The sequence below is a fragment of the Larus michahellis genome, chromosome 24 (assembly GCF_964199755.1).
Source record: "Larus michahellis chromosome 24, bLarMic1.1, whole genome shotgun sequence".
Classification (NCBI taxonomy): domain Eukaryota; kingdom Metazoa; phylum Chordata; class Aves; order Charadriiformes; family Laridae; genus Larus; species Larus michahellis.
The window spans coordinates 2,707,594-2,724,307 of record NC_133919.1 but is presented as its reverse complement, the minus strand read 5'-3'; the positions used below and the strand labels follow the sequence as shown (position 1 = coordinate 2,724,307).

General features: G+C 67.8%; 1 protein-coding gene across 4 annotated transcripts; it reads left to right on the top strand.

Annotated features, from left to right (window-relative positions):
* Positions 1-61: 61 nt before the first annotated feature.
* CGN (cingulin) lies at positions 62-16,620 on the top strand. Of its 4 annotated transcripts, none has more exons than XM_074566550.1 (21): positions 62-114; positions 5,769-6,792; positions 6,958-7,061; positions 7,762-7,831; positions 7,968-8,063; positions 8,387-8,538; positions 8,833-8,974; positions 9,059-9,271; positions 9,958-10,106; positions 10,375-10,516; positions 10,606-10,797; positions 10,947-11,153; positions 11,227-11,484; positions 11,966-12,136; positions 12,249-12,410; positions 12,956-13,045; positions 14,308-14,391; positions 15,314-15,432; positions 15,544-15,652; positions 15,768-15,931; positions 16,043-16,620. In XM_074566550.1, exons 2-21 carry the CDS (start codon positions 5,779-5,781, stop codon positions 16,182-16,184), a joined length of 3,780 nt encoding a protein of 1,259 aa, XP_074422651.1. In that variant the 5' UTR covers positions 62-114; positions 5,769-5,778; the 3' UTR covers positions 16,185-16,620. The 4 variants fall into 4 exon arrangements, with proteins under 4 accessions (XP_074422651.1, XP_074422653.1, XP_074422650.1 ...); XM_074566552.1 differs by lacking the exon at positions 62-114 and adding an exon at positions 2,596-2,811 and having other exon boundaries at positions 6,961-7,061; XM_074566549.1 differs by lacking the exon at positions 62-114 and adding an exon at positions 2,596-2,811.
* Positions 16,621-16,714: the final 94 nt, after the last annotated feature.

Genomic DNA, 16,714 nt, shown 5'->3' with positions numbered 1-16,714 from the left:
CCCGCCCCGGGGCGGGGCCGGGCGCGGCGCGGTCCAATGGGCGGCGCCGGGGGCGGGGCCTGGGCGAAGGTAACAGGTTGCGGTGGGCAGCGGCGGGCGCGCGCGGCGGCGGCGGTGAGTGGCGGGGGCACCGGGGCTGCTGTGCCGGGAGGGTGCCCTGCCCCACCGCAGCGCCTACAGGGGCTGGGGCTATGGGGGCTGGTGTCCTGGGAGAGGGTCCTGCCCCACGGCAGAGCCTATAGGGACCGGGGCTATAGGGGCTGCTGCGCTGGGAGGGTGCCCAGCCCTATGGCAGTGCCTATAGAGTTCAGGGATATAGGGACTGCTGTCCCAGGAGGGTGCCCTGCCCCACGGCAGCGCCTATAGAGGCCAGGGCTATGGGGGCTGATGTCCTAGGAGGGTGCCCTGGGCTAAGGCAGAGACTATAGGGGCTGGGGCTATGGGGGCTGATGCCCTGGGAGGGTGCCCTGCCCTATGGCAGCGCCTATAGGGGCTGGGGCTATAGGGCCTGCTGTGATGGGAGTGGGTCCTGCCCCACGGCAGAGCCTATAGGGGCCAGCACCATAGCTGCTCAAGTCCTGGGAGCAGGTCCTGCCCCATATAGGGGCATATATAGCCCCCTATAGGGGTCGGGGCTATGGGGGCTGCTGTGCCAGGAGGCTGTCCTGCCCCACAGCAGCGCCTATAGAGGTTGGGGCCATAGGGGCTGCTGTCCTGGGGGGGTGCCCTGCCCTATAGCTGTGTCTATAGGGGCCGGATCTGTCGGTGCTGTCCTCCCCAGGGTGTGCCCTGCCCTATGGCAGAGCCTATAGGGGCTGGGCCCATAGGGACTGTTGTCCTTGGCATGTCCCGCCCCACAGCAGAGCCCACAGGCACTGGCGCTGTAGGTGTTGTCCTTCCTGGAGCGTGCCCTGCCCTATGGCAGGGCCTATAGGAGTTGGGGCCGTATGGGCTGTCCTTCCTGCGCCATGCCCTGCCCCATGGCGGAAGCTATAGGGGCTTTCCTTTGTGGGGGAAACCTTGCCCTATAGAAGATCCTGTAGGGGCTGGCACTATGGGGACCCTCGTCCTTGGCTCAACCTATAGCGGTCCCCATAGGGGCTCTTGTCCCTAGGGGGTGACCAGACCTATAGCAGATCCTATGGGGACCCCCCAGGCGGCTCCCCCAGTGAGGGACTGGGGTTGTCCCCGTTCCACCCCTCCGTCGGGGCCCTGCTGTCCCCTATAGCCCCTATGGACGCTGCCTCACCCGCCCCTATGGCCCTGCGGGATCTGCCGTTCCCTATGGAAGCTGCACCCACAGGCGCTCCCGTCCTTTGGGGAGGGGCCTGTCCCTATAGGGCCCCTATAGGGGTGGCCGTCGCTGCTTCTCATTAGCACGGAGTTAATCAAGCGCCGCCGGGACTGTGGGGGTGTCACATCCCGGGGGGGTGTGTGTGTGTGGGGGGGTGAAGCCCTTTGGGTGCGGGTCGGTCGTTTCCCGCCGGTGCGGGACGATGCGGTGGCTGCGGTGACGCCGCGGTCCCACCACCCCCCCCCCGGCCCGGCGCTGCCCTACTTCCCGGGCTCCCGGCGCCGTATTTTTAGCAGCCCGCTTAAATAAGAAAGGGGAAAAAAAAAAATAAAATATCTAGGGCTCGGGTGCCGTCCCCGCTGCCACCTGCCTCACCCGCTGCCCCGGGACTCCGTTGCCTCCCGAGGTCCCCCATGGCTCTTGCCAACCCTCCTGGGGAGGGTGTTTGCGGCTGGATCGGGGCTGGCTTTGCCTCTCCCACCACCCCGACCAGTCCGGCTGGTTTGGAACGGGGTCGGGTTTTCCATCTCCATCCCTGGAGATAAGGTGCCGTTTAGCCCGGCGGAGGCCCCTGCTTTGTTGGCGGAGCCCCTCACCGCTGCGTCGTGGCTGCGGCACTCGCGGCATCCCCCCCAGTCCCTTCCTTGGCGTCCCCTTTTGCGGGGCGGGAGGTGTTGCCGTCCCTTTGGGGGGGTCGGTGCGATGTTGCGCGCTCGTGTTTGCGCTGCCCGACCTGCCCTGGGGACCCCAACAATGGGGGGCGGGGAGGGGGGTTCCCCGCTTTGGGGTGAAACCAGAGCCGTTGGGGACCTCTTGGCTTGTGGCGGAGCCACGTAACGCCCCCAGGGCTCTTCCTCGCTCCCCGCTCGTTCCCCCCAGGGAAGTATTTGTCCCACGAGCGCGTGGATGAAAATAATTCCGGTTTCGGAGGCACGACTCGCTTGGAAACCACTAAACGGACCTGAGCGGCGTTTACCGCAGCACCCTGCGTCGCGGCTCGTGCGGTGACGGTGGTGTCGGGGCGCCGCGGTGGAGCCGCCCTCGGCACGAGGATGGAGAACGGGGTTTGGTTTCCGAAACCCCTGGGAGAGGCCGGGAACGGGATTTTCCAGTCTCCGGGTTGATGATTAACCCAAGGGCTCTGCCCGCGGCCGGGTCGGGATGAAGGAATTCGGTCCTTATCAGCTCCCGCGGCCGCCCCGGGGGACGTCGCCTGGGGGGCGACCCTTCTCCCCGCCGACATCCCTCTCCCAGCCCCTGGCACGCTGCTGGCCAGCGTCACCGCGAGCCCGTCCCTGTTGCGTGACGCAGGTGCCCTGGTTTCGGGTTCCTCCGACACGGTGCGGGGTTTCGGGCCCTGGGAGAGCAGGAATAGCCGGTCCCTGCCGGTGTCGGGCCCGGTGACGGGCAGGGCAGAGGCACGGTGTGCGCTGCCTGCGCCCGAAATCGGCCCCGGACTTTGGCCCCGAGCGAAAGCCGGGCTGTGAACGCGGAGGGCTGAGCGAGCAGCCGCGCAGGTGAGCGAAGCCGTGGGGAAACCCTGGGTGGAAACCGCCCAAACCGGGTCGGGATCCCCCCCGCCCCCAAAAAACAACCCCCAGGTGGTGATGGGGGAGAAACGGCCGGGTTTGTGCGTCTCTGTTGGCTCCTTCCCCGCGCCGTCAGTCCGGTCACAAGGTGCTTTTGGGATAATCCTGTGGTTTTTTGTCCCCATCCTTGTGGGGTGCTGCTCGGAAAGGGGGGCTCGGAAAGGGGGAAAACGGAGCCAGCTCCTCGCCGGGGTCCCGGCGTGTGGCCGCCCGCGGTCGAATTACGCGTCTGACCTTGATGGAGGAGGCTCAGCCCGACCTGGCAGCCGCGGCCTTTCCCACCCAGGTGTTCTGGGAGCCGGGGGTGGGGGGTGTGTGTGTGGGGGGGATGCAGAGCCCCGCCGGGCGCAGGAGCCCCTTTTCCAGCGCCGCCCGCCAATTGCAAAACAACTTTCTGGGTTAAACGTCCTGGCCACAAAGGGCTCATTGTGCGGCCGGTGCGGGCGAGCGGAGCTGGCCGCCCGCCATCCCCGGCGCGGCCGGCAGCGCGATGCCGGGGGGTGTGCGTGACCGCCGGCAAGAGACCCCTCGGCAAGAGACCCCTGGGCTCTCGCCTCGTCCCGCAGCGGGACCCCCAGGGCTCGGCGCTGCCCTCGCTGGGGTGCGTCGGAGCACAAGGCGCGCCCCGCGGACAATAACCAGCCTGTTCTTATCCCCGATTCTCCGTCCCTCCTGCTTCCAGGCTCCTTCCCTGTGGTTTCCAGTGAAATCCCCTCCCGGGGCTGTGTTTCCAGCGCGGGGCTGGGTGTTGCTCCGCCACACAGGAATGCGATCCGGCTCCAGCCCTTTCTCTGGAGCCCTTCCAGGAGGAAGGAGGCATTCCTGGGCCGTAACCGGGCCTGGCTCACCTGCTTCCTCCCGGCTTCTCAAACGCCACCGGAGCCCCCCGAAGCCGGCAGCGAAGCTCGGAAAGAGCAAATCCTCCTCACCCCGGTGCCATCCTGTGCCAGGCCGTGTTTGAGCCCGGCGACGTCCCCAACCGCATCCGTCCCCTGCCGTTCCCTGCCACCTGCTCCCCGCTCGTGCCAGGGCAGAGCCGCGTCCTTTGCCGGCGGCGGGGATGCTGGCGAGGCCGGCGCTTTGCTCGGCGAGCCCCTGCCGCGCCGGCAATGCTGCGGGAGGATGCTGTGCCGCCATGATGCCGTGTTGCCGCGAAGCCATGCCGCCCATCCAAAGGTCCTCCCAGGGCGGGTGCTGCGCCCACGGCTCGCGGTTGCCACCCCGATAGCAGTCGGGGCCCATTCCTCTCCCCACCCGGGTCGGGCTTTGTCACCGGCCGCACTTTGGACGCTGGCAGCCGGGGAAAATTCTGAATTTTGCTGCCGAAGCCGGTTGCCTCTCCTGGGGCAGGTTGGTGGGGGTCCTGCTCCTCCCGGCCCCCCGCAGGGGATGCTGCGGCGCGCGGCGGGGACGGGGCTGGTGGGGTCGGCGTTAGGGGCTCTGGCCGCGGGCGCTGGGCTCAGGGCGTATTTATAGAGGCTGGTGTCTGTTGCTGATCTCATTAGCTGGACACCGGGCAGGGATAACGAGCTCAGGGGACGGGGGCTCCTCTCCCATCACCTCTGCGGCTCCTGGGCTCCTTCGCCTGGGACATAACTAGCCATTCCCCTGCCCGCCGCGGCCAGCAGCTCCCGGTCGCTGCCCCGGCTGCTGGCTCGGGACAGGGATGTGGGAGACCCCACGGGTGACTCCGGCGAAGCCGAGGAGCCGCGGGAGCTGCCCCCGTCGGGTTTTGGCCGGGGGCCGGGAGCAGACGACGGCGGTGGGGGGCCAGCAGGGCCGGGGGAAGCCAAGGACTCATCCCTCCTGGCGCTGCTCGCGGAGTCCGCGTGGCACCGGCTGCTGCCTCCAGCCCCCGCTGCTGCTCCGGGCCCCTCTCTGCCATCCCACGGCAAGGGACGTCCCGCTCCGGCTTCTTCCCCGGGGGGGGAAACGGGGGGAGACGTGGGCTCAGGGCTGACGTGAGGAGGTGGGAGACACTGGGCATCCCCCCACTCCATCCCTGCCCGCTCCCCGCTCCGGGCTGGGGCGGCTTTGGGGGCGATGTCCCGATTTGAGCTGAAAGTGTGGGGTTTTGCTTTTGGTTTTTTGTTTTGTTGTTTTTTTTTTTTTTCTCCACCTGCGGGATGGGTTTAAGCATCCCCCTGCCTGGCTGGGGACACCCCCCCAGGGACGCGGGTGCAAGCTGAGCGCTCGGCACCTCGCATCGCTCCTGGTATCCGCGTTATTTACAGCAGAGAAAGGAGCCGTGGCTGCTCCCGGTGCTCGGGGGGGGGGATGAATACACAATGCCGCGGGGCTCGGGGGCTGATTTTGGGCTTTTCTGTCACGTAACCCCCCCCAGGTACCTGTAGGGGAGCTCAGCCCCCCACCCCTCTGCGTTCCCCGCTCCTGCCGGTCTCCGTCCGGCATCGCCCTGGGTGCCGCCGGGACCAGGGGGGAGGGTTCCGTCACGCTGTTCCCAATATGTCACTGCTCATATCTGTCCCCTCCCCACGGGACGCGAGCGGCTGCCCCGGCGCTGGGGGTGATGCTGAGGGACGCCGGCTCCGGCTGCAGCCAGGCTGCGGCGTTCCTTCCGCAGCCACCCGGGAGGCTTCGGGAGCGGAGCCCGGCTGCGGAGCCCAGCCTGGATCTCTGCCTCCCCTCCGCGTCCCCGGGCTCTGGCCACCAAGGGCCAGCGGCGGCAACCGCGGTGAGGGTCCGGCTGCGGGCTGGGGCTGGGGGGGGTTTGCTCTCCCTGGCGATGCCGGTGCCGGCACAGCAAGCCTTGTCCCCGTCCTGTCCTGGGGACGCTGCAGTGTCCTCTGGCAGCCGGACCCTCGCCGAGCGCCGTCTCCGATCCGAGGATGACTCTGTCCCCTCTCCCCTCCCTCCTCTCCAAGGACCGCGGTGATGGAGTGGCCGGCGAGCGCAGCGATGGCGGAGAAGCAGAGCCCCGTGGATTACGGCGTCCAGATCCGCTTCATCAACGACCTGCAGGAGCCCCGGAGACCCCCCAAGGCGAGGGGCAAGCCCGGCTCCTACGGGGTGGCCGTGCGGGTGCAGGGCATCGCCGGGCAGCCCTTCGTCGTCCTCAACAGCGGCGAGAAGGGCGGCGACTCCTTCGGGGTGCAGATCAAGAGCGAGGGCTCCTACCCCAACCCCCCCGCCGGCCCCCAGCCCCCCGGCTCCATCAGCTCCGACTCGGACCTGCCGGAAAACCCCTACGTGGGGCGGCAGCTCCGGCACGGCTCGTCCCACAGCACCTCGGATGAGGAGACTGGCGGCGTCTCGGTGACCTCCCGCCATGAGCCCCAACCTCCGCCGGGCAAGCGGCTGCTGGGAGAGGAGCTGCGGAGGACGCAGTCCCACGGGGACCTGCTCAGCACCGCCGACCATGAGCCCTTCGCCGCCGGCGCTCCCCGGCCCAGCGGCAGCCGGCAGCAGCGGGCTCTGGCCGGCAGCAAAAGCAGCAGCATGTTGAACATCGCACCGGAGCGGGCCAAAGCCCCCGGCTCGAGGGCCACGGCCAAAGCCCCCTCCTCGGACACGGAAGCCGCGGTGGGCGACAGCGACGTGGACACCAAACCCCTCTCCTCGGTGGATTCCCTCATCAGCAAGTTCGACGGGAAGGTGCAGCAGCGAGGGCGGGCGGCCCGGAGGGGCCGGATCCCCTCGGAGGAGAGGAAACGCTCCCAGAGCCTGGACGGCCGCGTCCCCCACCGCGACGTGCCGGATGCCGGGGAACTGAGCAGTGCCCAACGCCGGGCCGGTGGCCTTCGCCCTGCGGTGCCCGCCAGCAGCCTCGGCCGCCCCGGCGGAGCCGCGGGGATGGAGGACGGGGGGACAAGGAGCCAGCGGGCGAACCGGGGCGCAGAGGAGCCCGCGGGCGAGCGGCTGCAGAGCAAAGCCCGGGCAGAGCTGCAGGTACGGGGGGGGGGCCCGATCCTGCGGGGATCACAAGGGTCACGAGCTCCGTAGCTGAGGGGGGCACCGGCACCAAGGCAAGCGGCAGGACCCAGGGTGCCGGGTCGGGGCCGGGGGGGGCGGACACACGTCCTTGCCAGAGCTGAGCTTTTTTATCCCTTAAAGCAGCTCAAATCCACCCCGGACCTGCTGCGGGACCAGCGGGAGGTCGCCCAGCCCGGCAGCAGCGAGCACCCCAAGGAGCTCATCTATGGCATCCTGAAGGAGGGGTGAGAGCCCCCCCGAGCCCCCCACCCCTCCCCGCCTGCCCCCGTCACTCCCTGCCCCTTTCCCAAAGCCCCCCAGGCTGCGGCTGGGATGCTGCGGGGGCGGTTTGGGAGCGGGGGTGTCCCGGTATCCACATGGTGCTCAGGATTTTGGGGGGGGAGCAAGCGGCAAAGTGCTGGGGGTGTTCCTGCATCCTGGGCTGGGACGTGCCCCCACTCTGTCCCCCCCCATCCCCAAACGCTTCCCTTTGCTCTATCCCGCTGTCCCCAAACGCTTCCCCCTGCTCCGTCCCCAAATGCTTCCCCCCATCTCCATCCCCCCCATCCCCAAATGCTTCCCCTTGCTCCGTCCCCCCCGTCCCCAAACACTTCCCCCATCTCCGTCCCCCCCGTCCCCAAACACTTCCCCCATCTCCGTCCCCCCCGTCCCCAAACACTTCCCCCATCTCCATCCCCCCCCGTCCCCAAACACTTCCCCTTGCTCCATCCCCCCCCATCCCCAAACGCTTCCCCCATCTCCATCCCCCCCGTCCCCAAACGCTTCCCCCCATCTCCGTCCCCCCCGTCCCCAAACGCTTCCCCCCAGCTCCGTCCCCCCCGTCCCCAAACGCTTCCTCCCATCTCCGTCCCCCCCCATCCCCAAACGCTTCCCCCCATCTCCGTCCCCCCCCATCCCCAAACGCTTCCCCCCGCTCTGACGCAGGAGCAGCGAGAGCGAAATCTCCCTGAAGAGGAAAACCGCCCGGCTGCTGGAGAAGATGCAGGAGCTGGCGGTGAGTCGGGGCCATCCTCGTGCTGCTCCCAGCTTGGGGGGAGACCCCAAGCTCCCCCCCGCTGGTGGTGGTGGTGGAGGGGGTTGCGGTGCCCTGAACCCACCGAGTGAGCCCGGGGCGGGGGGTGTCTCTCCAGGCACCTCCCAAGGACGCAGCGTGTTCCCAGCCCCAGCACAGAGACCTGGCCAGGAAGGTGGAGGAGCTGCAGGAGAAGCTCGATGAGGAGACCAAGGTGAAGCCAGGCAGAAGGTTAGGGGGGCTGGGGGGCTCGGGGGGGCCGTGGGACCGTGGTCTATATCCCCGGGGGGGAGGAGAAGCGCAATGGGCTCCTGCTCCGAGCCCCTTCACTTGGGCTCAGGTGCCCAGGCGAGACCAAATTTTCCCCTGGTCTGTTTTACACCCCGCTGGGGTGTCTCGTGGGCGCCGGGGGTCATTCCCATCCCCGCCGGAGCCGGGGGGATGGGAATGCTGGGGAGGGGGACATGGAGCATGGCTGCGGTCGCTGGTCGCTGTGCCCCCGTGGAGGGGACGTGACCCGTGTCCCTTCTCCTGCAGCTCCGCCAGAAGCTGGAGCTGAGCCGGGATCCGGGCAGGAGCGGCACCGCTCGGGGCCTGGAGTCGCGGCTGCGGGAGGCGGAGGGGGAGAACCAGCGGCTGCGGGGGGCCCTGGAGAAGAAAAGCCAGGAGCTGCAGAGGAGTTTGCAAGAGTAAGAGCCGCTGCGGGGGCTGCGGCCGCGCGGGGGACGCTGACGGAGGGTTTGGGGCAGGGGGGACATTTGGAGACACAAAGAGGGCTGGGGGAGCGCGAGGGTGGGTGGCCGTCACCCCCGCTGTCCCCGTCCCCTTCGCCGTGCCGGGACGAGCCGCCCACCATGTAGGTGCTCGTAGGCGGGTGCTGCATCCCCGGCCCCTCGGGGTGCAGATGTGGGTCCCCAGGGGCCGGCGGGTGGTCCCTGCCAGGCTCTGAAGGACCCCATTGCCGTTGTGTCCCCTTCCCCCAGGTTGAGCGAGGCGAGAACAGCCAAGGAGCAGGCGGAGACGCGGCTGGGCGACTGCGAGGAGCAGCTGCTGGCCACGCACCAAGAGCTCGACCGCCTGCGCAAGGGCTCCGGCGCGGCCGCGGGCGGCGAAGCCTTGTACAAGGTACGGCGAGGATCGCGCCGAGGCGCGGGCATCCCCCTCTGTCGCTTCACTGCCACCGAGCCGGGCTGTCCCCTTGGCCCACAGGAGCTGCTGGAGACCAGGGAGGAGCTGGAGGAGGCCCTGAGCTCCAAACAGCGGCAGGAGGAGCAGCTGCGGCTGCGGGAGCGGGAGCTGACGGCGCTGAAGGGAGCCCTCAAGGAGGAGGTGGCCAGCCATGACAAGGAGCTGGACCGCGTCCGGCAGCAGTACCAGAGCGACATGGACCAGCTGCGGCGCAGCATGGAGGACATGACGCAGGTCCGGCTGCGGGGAGGGCCGGGGGCCGGGGACTTGCTGTGGCTGGGAAGGGTCTTTGCTTGGAGTCGGTGCCCTTGAATTCCCCCTTTAAATGGTCCTGAGCTGGAAATGGGGTTTGTGTCCTGCCCCAAACTCGCCCCATCGGAGCATCCCTCTGTCCCGGCTCTCGCTGCCCCAGGATGGAGATGCTGTGGGGAGGGCGGAGCTGGTTTGGGGAGGTCCGGGGGCTCCTCGCGTCCCTGCGTGGGTTCCCTGGGCTGGTTTGGGGGTTCCCCGGGTCCCTGCGTGGCTTCCCTGGGCTGGTTCGGGGAGGTCCGGGGGCTCCCCGCGTCCCTGCGTGGGTTCCCTGGGCTGGTTCGGAGAGGTCCGGGGCTCCTCGGGTCCCTGGGCTGGTTTGGGGCGGTCTGGGGTCTCCTCGGGTCCCTGCGTGGCTTCCCTGGGCTGGTTTGGGGAGGTCCGGGGGTTCCTTGGGTCCCTGCGTGGCTTCCCTGGGCTGGTTTGGGGGTTCCCCAGGTCCCTGCGTGGCTTCCCTGGGCTGGTTTGGGGAGGTCCGGGGGCTCCTTGGTTCCCTGTGTAGCTTCCCTGGGCTGGTTTGGGGGCCGTTAGCCAGGGCAGGAACTCGGCATCGTCGGAGCATCGCACGAGGATGCCGCTCTGCGGGCGAGCGCTCAAAGGCTTCCATCCAGGATCAGGCCAGCCTGGAGTCGGAGAGGCAGAAGATCAACACGGTGGTGAGGAACCTGCAGCGGGAGCTGGAGGAGAGCGCGGAGGAGACGGGGCACTGGCGGGACATGTTCCAGAAGAACAAGGACGAGCTCCGCACCACCAAGCAGGAGTAAGTGCCGGGGCTGCGGCTGAGCCGGGGGCGCGAGCAACTTTTGGGGAGGTCCAGCCGCCCGCCACCACCCAGCACCTTTACTCCAAACGCCGTTAAAATGCGTCGGGGAGCTGGGATGGGGTTGGCCCTCCTCTTCCTCGCTGGGCACGCCGGGGAGGAAGGCGATGGCCGAGCCGGGTGCCGCTCTCTGGGCACGCTGGGGCTGGGGGTGTGGGACAGGGGGACACGGGGCTGGGTTTGGTGGCCTCATCCTGCCCCTCTCCAGGCTGCTGCAGGTGAAGCTGGAGCGGGAGGAGTTTGAGGAGGAGCTGCGGGAGCTGCAGGAGCGCTTCGCCGCCGCCCGGGAGGACGCGGAGCAGGCGCGGAGCAGCGCGGCGGACCCCGGCGAGCTGGAGGCGCTCAGGAAGGTGGGTGACGAGGGAAGGAGGCGGCAGGCGGCGCCGGGGACCCCGTCCAGCGCCGAGGGTCCCCGACACCCCACTCCCCTCCGTCCCAGGAGCTGCGGGAGGCTCAGCGGGAGCTGGCAGCGGAGAAGCGGAGCCGGGAGGAGCAGCTGCGGGAGCGGGAGCGGGAGCTGGCGGCGCTGAAGGGCACCATGCGGGAGGAGGCGTCCAGCCGCGACGGGGAGCTGGAACGGTACCGCAGGGACCTGCAGCAGCTCCAGGAGGAGCGGGACGAGGCCACCAAGGTGAGCCTGGGGACCGGGGGAAGGAAGGGGGTTGCCCCCACCCAGCCATACCAAGGGATGCGAGCCCAAATTGCCCCCCCGAGACCCACCCCCGCCTCCCAGCTCAGCAGCTAGTCCCGGGTCCATCCCATGCTGCGGCTGCGTTGCAGGCGAAGGCTTCCCTGGAGAGCGCGCGGGAGGCCTCGGAGCAGGCGAGGAAGACGGTGGAGTCCAGCCTGCGAGAGGTGCAGGATCAGAACGACGACCTGAGGAGGAAGATCCTTGGGATGGAGACGCAGCTGAAGGAATACGAGCGCTTGGGCGAGAACTGGGAGGGCTCCCAGGCACGGCTCAAGGAGAAGGTCACCAAACTGGAGGTACCGGGACTGCGGCCGTTCCCCAGCTGTTCCCCTGCCGAGGGACGGAGCCTGAAGAGCCCCCTCCCCGCAGGCAGAGCGCAGGCAGATGGAGGAGTCGCTGGGCGAAGCCACGGAGCGGGAGCAGGAGCTGCTGATGGCCAAGCGGTCGCTGGAGACGCGGCTGGAGGAGGCTCAGCGCGGCCTGGCCCGGCTGACGCAGGAGCACCAGGAGCTGAGCGCGTCCTACCAGGAGGAGCAGCGGCAGAAGGAGCAGCTCAAGCGCGCCAAGAGCGAGCTGGAGGAGCAGAAGCGCCTGCTCGACCGCACCACGGAGAAGCTGAACAAAGAGGTTGGGGGGTCGCCCCGGGTGGCTCCGGGGACGCTTCCACCCCCAGGACGCCCCCGTCCCCACCGTGTGCCGCGACACCCAGTCCCCGTGCCGTGGGATGGGGAGCTCCCCTCGCTGGGTTCGGGGAGGGATCCGGGACTTTGGGTGCGGGTCTGGTTTCCCTGCGGAGCTGATTGGGACTGATCCTCCCCCCGGTGGCCCAGGAGACTCCATAAAACCACGCTGTCCCTAGGGATCAGCATCCCCTGGTGTCCCAGCGCCATGTTGTCCCCTGCCCTTCCCCAAGTGGCTCCGGCCAGAGCTCCAGGCTGCTCTGACAGGGCTGGCACCCCTTGCCGTGATGCTCCCGAGCCCACAGAAGCAGAAATGTCCCCCCAGCCCCATGCCCACGGGTACCTTCTCCCACCTCGTGCCCCGTCAGCAAGGGCAGGGGGTGCGTGGGCTGGTCCCCAGCTCCTCAGCTGTCCCCTCTCCGCCGCAGCTGGAGCAGATGACGGAGGAGTCCCACAGCTCGCTGGCGGCGCTGAAGTCGCAGCTGGAGGAGTTCAAGGAGAAGTCGCGGAAGGAGCTCACGGACTCCCAAAAACAAGCCAAGGATCGGGGCGCCGAGGTGGAGAAGATGCAGTTCAGCGTGGGGCGGCTGCAGGACGAGGTTACGGCGAGGGCTGGCGGGTTGCGGGTCCCCACAACGTCCTCTCCGTCCCTCCGTGGGGTGCCCGGTGCCACGTCTGGCATGGGGACATCTTCCCCCTTGGGTGCCGCAGGTGGCCCGGCTGAAGCAAGCGCTGCAGGACAGCCAGGCGGAGCGGGAGAGCGCGCTGCTGGATAAGGAGGTGCTGCTCCAGCGCCTGCACAACCTGGAGCAGGAGATGGACACCAAGAAGCGCTCGCAGGACGATCGTTCCCGGCACGTCAAGGCGCTGGAGGTGGGGGAGCGTGGCCCAACGCCCCGAAAACCGCTCGCCCCGTCCCTGCAATGCTGCGTTGCTGACAGCGAGGGGCAGAGCTGGCCCGGGCGTCCTCCGTCCCGCAGCCGCTGAGGCAGAGGAGTTGCTGAGGAAGAGGAGTTGCGCAGCCCGGCAGCGCTGCGGGGCGTTGCTAATATTATATTTATTAATCGCCAGCGCAGCCGGCTTTGTGTCGGCTCCGTCCGGCGCTGCCCCGCGGCTGGGCTTGCCGCAGGCCCTTGCTTTGATGGGTTGTTCTCCCCCGAAGTTGGGGGGGGGTGTGGGTGCACGGGGGTCCGCACGGCGTCAAGCGCCGTGTCTCACAGCCCAGCGTCTCCCTTCTCCTGCCCCCCCAGCCCCGACTCCACCGGGCTGCACCGGAGCCCCCCAGGCCAGTTGGGTTTTGCCAGGCTGGGAGCGTTGTCGGAGCAAACCCCCTTCCTCCGGCATCCCGGCTGGAGGGTCCGAGCCGGCGAGACCCCCCGAGGCTCCCGCTTGACCCTTCTGCTCCCCTCTCCACGCAGGAGAAGTCCAAGCGCCTGGAGGTGGAGCTGGACGAGGAGAGGACCACGGTGGAGCTGCTGACGGAGAGGGTCAACCGGAGCAGAGATCAGGTAGGGCGGGAGGAGCCCCCCCTCCAAACCCGGCTGGTGCCGGGACGGAGACCCCCCCCCCGGCTCCAGCAAAGCACCACTGGGTAACGCGGATCCTCGGGCGCAAGGAGGTACAACCCCATGTAATGAGTCGTTAGCGAGCAGCCTTCCGTCGCGCTAAATACAAGCGGGACGACGGTGTCTGAAAAGCCGGTTCGGGCGCGAACGGAAATTATACGAGCTCGGCGCGGGGCGGGAGGGTGGGGGGGGCGCGGAAAAAAAAGAAATCCCCTGAAATTACAGGGTGAGGTTTGTGTTTGTGCAGGAAGTCGGGGCTTAAATTACACCGGGCTCCCGGCTCTCGCCTCCCTGTCAACCCACCCGCTAATTACCTTCAAAGCCGGAGCCGGTGCCTGGGCTCTGCGAGCAGGCGGGAGCCTCCCGCAATCCGCCGGCGCTGGGTTTTGCCGGGATCCTGGGATCGGCAGCTCCTCCGCTTACAGCCCGTCTCCCTCCTGCCCCACCGGGATCCAGCCCGGGGCTTGGAAAGGGGGATTCGCACCCCTCGGGCTATGGGGAGCCGGTAAAAGGGGGGAGGGGGTCCCGTTTTTCCATCTGGGAAATGGGCACATCTCGAAGGGAGACTTTTCCCATGACCCCTGGACGTGTCTGAAGCACGGGAGCTGCGGAGCGGGATGTACGTGAAACCGCGGCTGGGTTCGGCTCAGGAGTGGCCCTACCGGCTTTTGGGGCGCTCGAGTAAAATTCGAGCAATTTTTTTTTTTATATATAAAACTCCGATTTCCTTCGCTTTAAAATTAAACGCACAAAGCTGCGCGTTTCGCCTTGGTCAACCTGAAAGGGGCCCCTGAGGCCGTTTTGGGTTTGCTCCGTCGAAGGATTAAACCCATTCTTGCCCCCGGCACGGCTGCGCCGCGGTGCCGGGCAGAGCCGGGAGCGCAGCCGGGTCCCCGGCTCCCAGTCCAACCAGTTTAAACCCTCCAGTGGAAAACTGCAGCCCTCACCTCTGGGCCGCTCGCCAGAATGGCGGTAACTAATTTAGGAAGGAACCGAAATCCTCTCGTCGGGGGTTTTTGGTGCCGTCGACACCGGCTGCGTGCCGTGGGACGTTGGGTGCACCGAGTCCGCCCGTGCTCCGCAGCGCTGGTGTCGCGGGAAGAAATCTGAGCCGTGGCCACCTCGGTGGCCCCAGTCGCTAGCCCAGAGAATGTGGCGGCAAAGGATGTGGCAAAACCAACCCGTGCTGCGTTCCTTGTCCCCAGATCGACCAGCTGCGGGCAGAGCTGCTGCAGGAACGCTCCAGCCGGCAGGACCTGGAGTGCGACAAGGTCTCGCTAGAGAGGCAGGTACGGCTGAGCCACGGGGGGCATGGAGCCAGCGCGGGGCCGTGGGGACAGCCGGAGGGGACAGCGGGACCCCTTGTCCCATGGGGGGTACGGGGCGAAGCGTCCCGGTGCGGCCCCGCTCCTCTCTAGAGCATCCCTGGGAGAGGGACTGTCTTCCCAAGGAGCTTTTCCTGCTGGAAAACCACTCCCCCTCCTCCTCCCTGCTCTGGATACGGCCCGTTTCCGTCCTCCCCATGTCCAACCCCTGGCCGGAGCTTCCCCGGAGCCGTCCGGCATCTCCCCGCGGTGGCATTCCCATGGGATCCCCCTTTCCCTCGCGGCTCCCCGCCAGCCTGCCTGGGCTTGCGCTCCGAACCCTTCGTTACCTAACCCCGAGCTGGCTCTTAACGAGGCAGATCAATGGGAACTGAGCTCCCCGAGCTGTTCTTGTTCCCGGCGCGGAATTACGGCTGCCAAGAAAAACACGGGGCTCCTGCTGCTGACGCTGCGGGGCCTGGCCCGGCGGCAGCCGCCGTCGTTACCGCTGCCCGGTTGACGAGGTCGGGGCGACGCCGCTGTGCGGGACGGGGAGAGGAGCTGGTTTTTCTGGTGCTTTTGGGGAATTTTTTTTTTTTTTTTTTTTTTTGGCCGACGAAGGCGGTTAAGAGCAGAAACTGGGGGATGATGGGTGTCGTGTCTTGCACCCGGTGGTGCCCGGCACATCCCGGTCTTGCCTCGTGCCCCGACTGGTGCCAGCACGGCTAATTGTCGTTATATAACCCGGCTCGTTAACGTCTCCACCTTGGGAAAGGGTTTCTGGGCCCTGACTCACCGCCTGTTTACATAAGCGAGGTTCTGAGCCTTTCGCACCGGGCTGGGAACCCCAGTATGAAAGGGGGGGGGTTGACGGGGACGGTTTTTTAGGGTATTTTGCTCCCCGCAGAACAAGGAGCTGAAGAACCGCTTGGCCAGCTCGGAGGGGCTGCAGAAACCCAGCGGCAACGTCTCGCAGCTGGAGGCGCGGGTGGAGGAGCTGCAGGACCGGCTGCAGGCGGAGGAGAGGTACCGGCCACCCCCGACCCCCGCCTCGGGGCTGGGGTGGTGGGGGGGTGCCTTCGGCCTCTCCCCCCCCCGCCAGCCCGGCTTGCCCACCCACCCGTTGTTTCGCCGCAGGGAGAAGAGCGTCCTGCTGTCCTCCAACCGCAAGCTGGAGAGGAAGGTGAAGGAGCTCACCATCCAGATCGACGACGAGCGGCAGCACGTCAGCGACCAGAAGGACCAGGTGGGTGGTGGAGGGGAGCCCTCGGGAGATGCTGAACGGCTTCCGAAGGGACCCCGGGGTGCTTGTCCCGCACCGGCGGGGGAAATCCCGTGGGAATCGCCCCCTCTCCCTGCAGCTGAGCCTGCGGGTGAAGGCCCTGAAGCGTCAAGTGGACGAGGCGGAGGAGGAGATCGAGCGGCTGGAGGGCGCCCGCAAGAAGGCGCAGCGGGAGCTGGAGGAGCAGCACGAACTCAACGAGCAGCTGCAGAACCGCATCAAGGCGCTGGAGAAGGAGGCTTGGTGGGGAGCGCGGGGCTGGAGAGGAGGGGGATCCCAGCCCTGGCCCTGGGCTGGAAGCAGGGTGCCAGCCCCGTCCCCGCGCCAGGGCTGACCCCTCTTCTCCATCCCCAGGCGCAAAGCCGCCCGCTCGGCCGCCGATTCCTCCCTGCAAGACGACCGGCTCAGCTCGGACGAGGAGTTCGACAGCGCCTACGGGCCCTCCTCCATCGCCTCGCTGCTCAACGAGCCCAACCTCCAGACCAGCTCCTGCTGACGCCCGCTCCCTCGGGGCCCGGGACCGCCCACGGACCCAGCTGCTCCATGCAAAAACTCTGCCATTACCAAGGACGTGAAGGAAGGTGCCCCTCAAAAAAGCGGTTGGCGGGGGGAGGGACACCCCCCCCCACTCCCGGACACTGTCTTCCCCCCTTCATCTTCATACGGGTCTCAGGGTGCGTTTGCACCGTAGCTTTTTATCCGGGCGGGGGGGGGACACTCACCGAGGCCGGCGTCCCCTTTGGTGACTGGGTCCTGCTGGGACACCGTGGCCCTGGGGTCCAAGACACGGCCCCTGGGGCCAGAGGGGCTGGGGGAACCCGTGGCTCTGGCCACCCCCATATATTTTTATATGCAACCGCCCTTCGCCCCTCCCCGGCCCTTTTTTCCTCTCTCAAAGTGCTATTTTAAATAAAATCGAGCATTTTAACGCCCGCAGCTCGTCGTCCAGCCGGGGCCGGAGCGATGGCCAAGGCTCCGGCGCATGGGGCTGCGTTGGCACCGGGCTCCTGCCCCGCTCGGGGAACG

Bases quoted from the DNA above. Each gene is read 5' to 3' on its own strand.
- CGN (XM_074566550.1), top strand. From the start codon at position 5,779: ATGGAGTGGCCGGCGAGCGCAGCGATGGCGGAGAAGCAGAGCCCCGTG. The intron at 8,064-8,386 runs GTGAAGCCAGGC...CTTCTCCTGCAG, and splicing joins AGCTCGATGAGGAGACCAAG to CTCCGCCAGAAGCTGGAGCT. The intron at 13,046-14,307 runs GTAGGGCGGGAG...CCTTGTCCCCAG, and splicing joins TCAACCGGAGCAGAGATCAG to ATCGACCAGCTGCGGGCAGA.